This window comes from Oryzias latipes, chromosome 3 (assembly GCF_053564925.1).
Source record: "Oryzias latipes strain Hd-rR chromosome 3, Olatipes_Hd-rR_3.1".
Classification (NCBI taxonomy): Eukaryota; Metazoa; Chordata; class Actinopteri; order Beloniformes; family Adrianichthyidae; genus Oryzias; species Oryzias latipes.
The window spans coordinates 2,897,750-2,906,776 of record NC_136239.1 but is presented as its reverse complement, the minus strand read 5'-3'; the positions used below and the strand labels follow the sequence as shown (position 1 = coordinate 2,906,776).

Below are 9,027 nucleotides of genomic sequence, written 5' to 3'. Positions count from 1 at the left end.
TTAAACGGCTTGAACTTTTTAATGGTGCTTTGACCAATAACTCTAAAATGGATCTTTTTTTGGGCAGAGCAGCTTGCTGTTCGTACCAAATGCCGCATTCAAAAACCAGTAGGAAATGTTACCTTCAAATGTTTGTCGTTTGAGGCGACTTATTCAAAGATGTGGGCAGTTACTGTTGAAAATTAAATTAGAATCACTTGTAAAGGTTGAATGTTGTCATGGTATCTCCAGTAGTCCTCTCCTCCCCCCTCCCCTCTCTGCTTCCTTCACAGATTGGACCCAGCTGTTTGCACTTTGCTCATCTTCTGTCCTGTATTTATAGTGGCCCCCTTTCAGTATTCATCGCCAGTTCGTTGCCCTCTATGGTGCAGTACCAAGTCAATTGTACTGCAAAAAACTATGAACAGAACCGGTGATAAAGGACAGCCCTGCCGGAATCCAACATGCACCGCGAACAAGTGTGACTTACTGCCGGCTATGTGAACCAAGCTCTTACTTTGGACATACAGAGACCGGACAGCCCTCAGTAAGACTCCCCGGACCCCATACTCCCAGAGCACCCTCCACAGGACACCACGGGGGACGTGGTTAAACACCTGCTCCCACGAACCTTCCAGCACCATGAAGAGGGTGTGGAGCTGGTCCACTGTTCCAACATCGTTTTTAGAAAACCTAGCAAATGCTAAATGTTTTGTGTCATTTGACTTTTTTCAAATGAGACTTGCAAATGTTTTCTGTGATACTTGTAGGATTTCCACTATAAGTTGCTCATCTCATAAAAGTTTTATATTACACATTTCTTCTAAAAATTATGTACAGTATGTGGAACTACAATAAGTGGTTTGACTGTCTTATGCTGAACTTACAAGTTTCAGATAAAAGAGATAAAAATCTTCATAAAGATTCATAAATATCATTTCCGTGTGGGCCTGGATGCAGCAGATCCTGAGACGGACAGCCTGAGCCGAGGATAAACTGCAGACAGCTTCAGTCAGCAGCTGCAGGGGTGATGTAAGAGCTAATCCTGGAGACAGATCTGTGCAGAATGTCCGGCTGGCTGGAAGACAGTCTGCACATCCACATACATACATGTTTGCATCTGTCTGTCAGAGTGACTGAGGGAAAACAGTCTGGATCTGCGGAAAGCTTCCCGTTCAGAGCCAGCATGAACAAACACAACCTAGAGGGTCCTGAGGCTGCCAATTGTGTTTGTTTTTTTTTACATCTTCTTATGCCATTTTTTGCCATCTATATGAAGCTCAAAATTGCATTTCTGAGTATTCATTAATTCAAATTATTGTGAATCAGGAGTAGATGGAAAAAGATGCTGTTTGAAAAAGATTGTATGGGTGACGTAGGAAATATGCCAGGCGGGCACAGTCTCTCTGCTCCGCTCCATTCTGATGCATCCGCTGTCAGACAAACAGATCCACAAATGTCTTTGTTAGCCTGGTCTGAGCTGGAATCCGGATCTTAACTGGACGACTGGATGACGATGAATATTGCTCGCCATTTTTGTTGCCCCGCTAATGTTAGCCCGGTGTGAGGGGCTGTAAGCTAGCAAGAGCAGTAACAAGAGGGGAAGGTGCGGGCCAGGGCTGCTCCATGTCATCAGCCCCGCTCACAACTTAGGGGTGAGTTTCTAATAAACTCCTACAGAATCTATGTTCTAGAAAACATCTCAGGTTTTTGAAATTTTGGCTAAAAAAACTGCATTATCATAATTTAAAAAAAACACTGGGAACGCTGTGAAAATAGATCAAAAGATGACCGGACAAACCTTCAAGGAGGTTTGTATCCAATAATATTTGGATTTTCCTCTGAAATTTCAGGAATATAAATTGTTTGGTGTTTACATCTGCTAAAACACCAGACCCTCAACGTGTGCTCAGTGCTTTTTGCAACTTTACCAAAGTTATTCACTGATGGATTATTCATGTTCAAGGAGGATTCATCACTAAACCACTTTAGCAAAGAGAAAAACATCCAGACCATCAGAGATTAAAACAATAAGAAAAGTCAATGGCTCAGTCAGGTTGTTGCAAACAGATACATAATATTATGAAAGGTTTGGGTTTAAACTGAATTTAATTTGATTGGATGATCATAAAAGAGTCAAAAAAAGAGACCACACACTCTTTGCGCTCTTCCGGGCAGCTGCTTAGGTTGATCTAAAAAACGTTCCAGCAAAAATCTGACCTGGATGAGGAAGAATCCCTGCATACAGACCTGCTGCTCTGTTCGTGGGAATGTGTCATGGTGCTTTTGGCAGCTCTCCTCCCCTCGCTGCTTGGCTCCTGATTCGTCTCAGCTGTGTCCACTCATCTCATCAATCACCAGACCTTCAAAAGGAGATCCAGAACCAGTATTCATCGCCAGTTCGTTGCTCCTGATTGTGCTTAGTTTATTCTAGTCCATGTGCTCATGTTCTCGTCTTACATTGTTTATGCTTCGCCTTCAGGACCTTCACATCATGAGTGGACTCCTGAGTCACCTGTTTACCTGTGCCAGAGAACCTCACTGAACTCCAAGAACCTCAAGCCACGCCACGAGCCATAGCTACCTTCAGCAACCTCACCTGTTGCACTCCAGCCTCCAGCCACATCAAGATCCCAAGCTTCTTCGAATAAAATTAAATCAATTACTTACCTTTTTACTCGCCTGTGTCTTCCTTCTGGGTTCCAGCGCCTGGGTCTGTCTCGCCTAGCTTGCCATGACAGAACGAACTGGCCTAACTCCAGACCCAGCTGACTCGGAAGGACTACACCATACAGTCTCGCAGAAAGGAACGTTTTTGGAACTACACTCCAACGACATCTCTCAGATTGCTACTATTCAAGAGGATCTTATTTCACGAATCAATGGTATCTCACGAACTCGTAATGAAATAAAGAGTCCATCGTTTAATTCCACAGTTCCTGCTCATCTTCTACCTACCGGCAACAATCCTGTCACCACTTCCGCCGCGTCACCTGAAAACTACCGCCTCCAACCAGAACTTTTCCTAGGAGATGTTCAAGCATGTGAAGGTTTCCTATTGCAGTGTCAGTTGATCTTCCAGCAAGCACCCAGGTACTATCAGTCCGACCAAAGAAAAATCGCCTAAATCATCAACTATCTTCGCATTAAAGCACTACAATTGGCCTAGGAGTTCATCTCTGCCAATCCCATTTCTATTCTGTCTTATGACTGATTCATCGATGAGTTTCGTCTTATTTTTGATCAACCACGAAAGCAGGAAGAAGCCACCTGAAGATTCTTTTGCCTCAAAAAACGCAATCGTCCGGTAAGCGATCATGTGATAGACTTCCGCATACTAGCAGTAGAAGCTGGCTGGCCCGATCTAGCTCTGAAAGGTGTTTTTTATCAATCTTTGAATGAACACATTAAAGATTACCTTTGTATCCAACCAGGAGCCACCACATTTGAAGGGCTAGTAACCGCGGCCCTCCGTTCTGACACCCGGCTTCGGGAACGGAATAACGAACGTAAACAATCCCACAACACTCCAGCCTCCAGCCACATCAAGATCCCAAGCTTCTCCGAATCAAATTAAATCAACTACTTACCATCTTACTCACCTGTGTTTTCCTTCCAGGTTCCAGCGCCTGGGTCTGTCTCGTCTAGCTTGCCATGACTGCCATTCCTCACATTGGTGTGTTACCACAGACTGTTGGCTCGAGAAGCTCTTCTGCAAAGGAAAGCAGTTTGCATTTTGTGTCATGGATTGTTGAGCGTTGAGGCAGCAGAAGGACGCGGAGCTCTCCACATCAGATCCAGGACCTGCGGCCAGACGGCAGCAGCGTCCGAGCGCCGGGTTAGAGTCCAGACAGCTCTAGGACGGAGGGTTGATAGCTTTGAGGGATTTTGGTAAGTTTGGAGTGGAACAGAATGGATAGATGTAACCTCTGCTTACTGTTTTCAGACCCACATCCATCCAGCTCTTGGAACACGTGTGCAGATGCCTCACAAATGACAGTGAGTTAACTGTATTAAAGCATTTTGTTGGCCTGGTGAGCTGGAGGACGTGACGCGGAGAGTGTTTTTAGGACTGACCGTGTTGTGAGAAGCTGAACCTGAACTGCAGCTTGGCTTCCTCTCAAATGCTTCAGAATCTTTCCAGAGAACAAAAGCGGCTGAGGCTACTGTGTCACTGCTGATCGGTCTGCTGAGTCACAGGAACGGAAATGTCACGTTCACGCAGGCAGACACGCTTTAGGACGACTGGCGGGTTGACTCACCCCCCTAATGCAGATCTGCTGAACGTTATGTGAGCCGTTATCATCCTCATGACTCAACCAATGTCTCCAAACACCACACGTGTTCCTGCCGCCAGACACCCCAACATGAGGCTTTCCTCCCATCTGCCCCGGTGACCCCTGCCAGAAGAACATGTGGGCCTGAGGGGGGGCCTTAAGGCACTTCAGATTCAAAGAAAACAAAGTAGAAAGAAAAACCAACCAAAGAGGAAATTTTGGCAAATATTCTTCTTGTACAGGTTGAAAGATAAACTTGTTTTCGGTAAGTTTTCTTCCTATCATAAACCTAATAAACCTACATCATAATATTTAAAATGGTCTCTGGTGTGTGTCTGTGTGTGTGTGGGTGTGTGTGTGTGTGTGTGACATGTGGTGAGGTTTACAGCTGGCAACAAGCTTCTCTTATTCACCATTTATTAACCGTTTGCAAACTGTAGCACAGAGGAAAAAATCACCAAAATTGTTATTATTGACTTACTTTTCTTATAAATGAAGTGCGTGCGCCGCTCCTTCTGCAGAAACACATGGAGAACCTGTTTGTAGACGTTTTCCTTTTCTTTCTTCAGTTTTAAAAGTCTCTTAGGGGCGACAGTGGTTCAGGCAGTTGAGCGGGTCTTCCAATGATCAAAGGGTTGGCGGTTCGATCCCCGCTCCCACCAGCCAAATGTCGTTGTGTCCTTGGGCAAGACACTTCACCCTCCTTGCCTCCAGTGTGGCTCCACTGGTGTGTGAATGTGCATGAATGATCCCAGTGATGGTCAGAGGGGCCGTAGGCGCGAACTGGCAGCCACGCCTATGTCAGTCTGCCCCAGGGCAGCTGTGGCTACATCAGTAGCTTACCATCACCAAGTATGAATTAGAAGTGAATAAATGATGGACACAATGTAAGCGCTTTGACAATCCAGAAAAGCACAGAAAAATCCAATCCATTATTATTATTATCTCTGTCTCCATGGAGATCACTGCCAGAGACACGTTTAAACAAAGTTTAGACACGTAATCCTCCATTTAGAAAATGATGCCTGTCTAGGAATAACGGGACGGCTGCACTTGACCTGTTACCACCAATTCTGTTATTCTGTAGCCGCGGTGTCGCAGTCTCTGGGATCACCAGCGCCCTCTGCCTTCAGGCAGGCATACTGCGGGGCTCACCTGCTGTATTTTCTAATGCGCATTTTTAGAGGATAAAAAAGACTAAATGAGTCACAAACTGGCACCAATGCAATCAGACTGTGAGAAATAAGTAATTTAAAAAAAAAGCATCATTTATAATAGACTAACACAGTAAAGCGCATGCATCAGCTGCAGCTTAATCAGTGTGTACGGTGCAGGTGAGGCATGGGCTGATGGTGCCTCTCCTGCCGCTTTCTCGTATTTTTGACCAGGAAAATCCATATATTCGCTACTTTTAAGCCAAATAAACCCACACAGAAAAAAGAAATCATGTCATGTTTATAATGTTAATATTATATTTTTTTAAGAACAACCTAACCTAACCGTGAAAGCGCGTCATGGATGAATAAATGTATGAATGGATGTATGTACTCATATACATGTATATCTTTTCATTGTTTTTGTCTTCTTTAGCTGTTTTTGTTTTGTCTGGTTAAAAGAAACGCTGAATAATCCTCTTTAAACATGAACCTCTTCCTAATTTGGATAGAAAATGGCTTCTGTCTGTGAATGTAATCATTCACAAAAATGTTTGCCTCAGAGGATAATGATGATGAAGCGGATCCACTAATCCATGAGCCTAAATCCTCCTCAGCTGGGTGACGCTGTGGGTCCATGCAGGTATATAAAGGCAGGCGAGGAGATGAAGAGAGCATTCAGAGAGACTGCAAGAAGAAAGAAGACTTCTCTTCTTTGTCTTGCATCAACTTTTTGGCAGTTTTTCTCCAAACACAAATTTCTCGACGTCCATCTACACAAGTAAGTGCTTTTTTTTCTTCTGAGTTGTAGTTGAATCCATTATTTTCTGTTTCTGATGAAGAAATGAATGTTCATAGAGGTTAGAATTATTCTGGGAGGTTTAAGGTCATTCTGTCCAACATCTCAGATCAAATAAAAAAAATGTATTTTTTGAAGCAAGAAAGAAAATCGGGTTTCGTCTGAAGAATACTGCTCTTCCTCCACGACCTGAATATTTCATTTTTTGTTTTCTTTTTGTTATTAGATGATTAAAAAATATCCCCAGCTGTTTTAAGACAGAAACTGAAGAAAATGCTATTTGACGACATCACAAAATGAAATAATAAAAACTTTTCAAGTTGTCTGCAGGTCAGAACTCTGCTGAAAATCAGGTTCACTTCAGAATTTCTGAGATGGCGCTGATCCCAGACGTCTCATTTCTTGAAATTATGTGGCTCTTTGATTTTTTACTGCATGTAGGTTCAGACGTCCGTGATCAAACACTTCTTAAAGTCCTTCATGGTGTTAATAACCAGAACCTTGGACCGGTCCGGTGGACCGAGTGGTTTGACGTAAATCCTGCAGCCTTTAACCCAACTGTTCTCAATCTGCTTACGGTTCCTGAGAAGCCTGGCATGTTTGGAGATTTCAGCATTCCTTCTGGTCAGATGGTCGTTCAGATAAGCAGCCGAACCTTTCAGATTCCTCCGTTGATTCATCAGAGCTAATACTGCTAGCACTGCTAGCACTGAAATAACATTAGCACTAGCAATGTTATTTCCAGCTGCCTTTGGGTTTGAGGTTTGACCGGTACTCCAGTGAAGATGACATTATTCATCCTTGCTTGTTGTTCCACATCGTCGAGTCATTTCTCCAGAATGTCGAACCGGTTATCTCGTTGCTCGTTTTGAACCCCATGAGAGAAGTTAGCTTAGTCTGAATCTCGTTCACTTGTTCCATGAAAGGATAAAACATAGCTTGGATTCCGTCAAGAATCTTTTTTTTTCAAGGTCTTCGTAGTCACCGTTTGCGTGGTCTTTCTTAGGGGCCATGGTCAGCTCTCTTTTTTTGGAGAAAATCAACTTTTAAGTCACTTGATGATAGTTGTATAGCCGCCGTGAGCCACACGCGTCCGTGCTGTAACCCGTTTTTTTTTTTAATCATAGTGAAATGTTGCCTGTTGGCGCAATGACGTTTACATCAAGTGTAATCAGTTACATAGTCAGTAAATGGAACCGATGTACTTAGTCAGACTAGGAAAAGGAGATGGTTCCTCTCCTGTTGTTGTTGTTAGATGAGACCAGACTTTTCTTCGCAGATGATGCAGTTCTCTGCAAAACCAAAAAAATGGTGAACTCTTTTCCAATTTCAAAGTGTGTATTTATAGTTTTCCTTTTTTTAAAGCTGTTTGAGATGAAAAATGAACCAAACGTTTCTTTTTTGTGTGATCCAGTCTTCTAAGATGAATGCAGCAGCAGCAGCAGCAGGAGAGGACAAGGCCGCCTCCTCAGAGTTCCAGCAGAAGGAGAGCAGGCAGTTCAAGAGCAAAGCTCCCAAACCCGGACAGAAGCGGTGAGTACGGCTGTTTCCTCTCAGTCCAAATGCTGCTCTGCAGAAACTCACCTGTGTTTTTTTTTTACCTGCAGGTTTGACAGCAGCCTGCCGGGGATGGAGTCGTTTGACGGTAAGTCGTCTTCAGCCGGACTCGCTCCTGCTGAAAGCTGGTCTGATGTTGCTCTCCCTGCCTGCAGATTCTGCTGTCGTCTGCCCCTGGGAGGAGTTTGGAGATGCAGATCTGAGCGAACTGGCCCAGTTTGGCATCATCTAGACACGACACCCCCAAACCAGAGAACTCCCCCCTGTCCTGTAATGATTTTTCTATTTCATTCAAATAAACTACATATATACAGTCAGTGTGTGACGTCACGTTTCCTTCTTTCTGAATGATGATCAATAGATCCTGACTTAATAATCAGTTAATCCTGACATGAAGATCAATCAAACCTGAATCATTGACCAGTTATTCCTGATTTGATGTTGTTCACACACTTCAGGAGCTGCCACAGCCAATCAGCTTACACCGATCCGTACCGGTGGTTTGGCAGAGTTTGTGTTCCAGACACAACCCTGGATTTTTTCCGGGCTGGGGACCTGCACAGAGGGACCTGGCCTTGGGCCCTCCCCCTCGTGGTTATGTAGTTAGGCAATAGTGTGAAGGATTGCCTAAGGACCCATACTGGATGAAGCTCATCGCCCCCTCTGATTTCCCTGATGCCAGTCCTGATCTGAACAAACGGAGCCATCCAGCCGCCTCCTGATTTGATATTCAGTTGATCCTGATATGAATACTGGTTTAATTTAAACTACGTCAGTATGAAAATGATTCAAATTGAAAGTGTCAAAAATCAAATACTGGGGTCACTTACAAAGGAAAAAAACATTCAGTTTTTAGTCCTTTGTTGTTATTTTTTCAGTTTGGATCCTTTTTTCCCAAAAAGCGGACTATTTGTCACGTGGTGTTGTCACGTTACCGTGACAACGCGCCCCTTTGCCGGCTCAGCCAGCGCGGACTTCGAGTGCAGCGGCAAAGGAAAGGGTTATATCTATGCTGATGATCATGATGCGTTAAATAAAGCATCAGTTCGGGGAATTTCAACTCTTCCCGCTTGTTTTGTCCAGATGATGAAGCTAAGTTTGTTTTAAAGAAGCCAGCGCAGTGATACAAAACATTAAACATATGTGAACGGAACTTCTTTTTTAGGCGTGCTGTTATTACTGTGCGTTATCACTTTTTAACGCACTTCCCGTCGGACGGTACAGGCTTCCACATCGTGCGTTCATTTCTGCTAATGTATAC

General features: G+C 43.9%; 1 protein-coding gene across 1 annotated transcript; it reads left to right on the top strand.

The window, feature by feature from the left end:
* Window positions 1-6,032: 6,032 nt before the first annotated feature.
* Window positions 6,033-8,083, top strand: LOC101159081 (uncharacterized). The gene is made up of 4 exons (XM_011486430.3): window positions 6,033-6,191; window positions 7,624-7,742; window positions 7,817-7,854; window positions 7,922-8,083. Exons 1-4 carry the CDS (start codon window positions 6,048-6,050, stop codon window positions 7,996-7,998), a joined length of 378 nt encoding a protein of 125 aa, XP_011484732.3. The 5' UTR covers window positions 6,033-6,047; the 3' UTR covers window positions 7,999-8,083.
* Window positions 8,084-9,027: the final 944 nt, after the last annotated feature.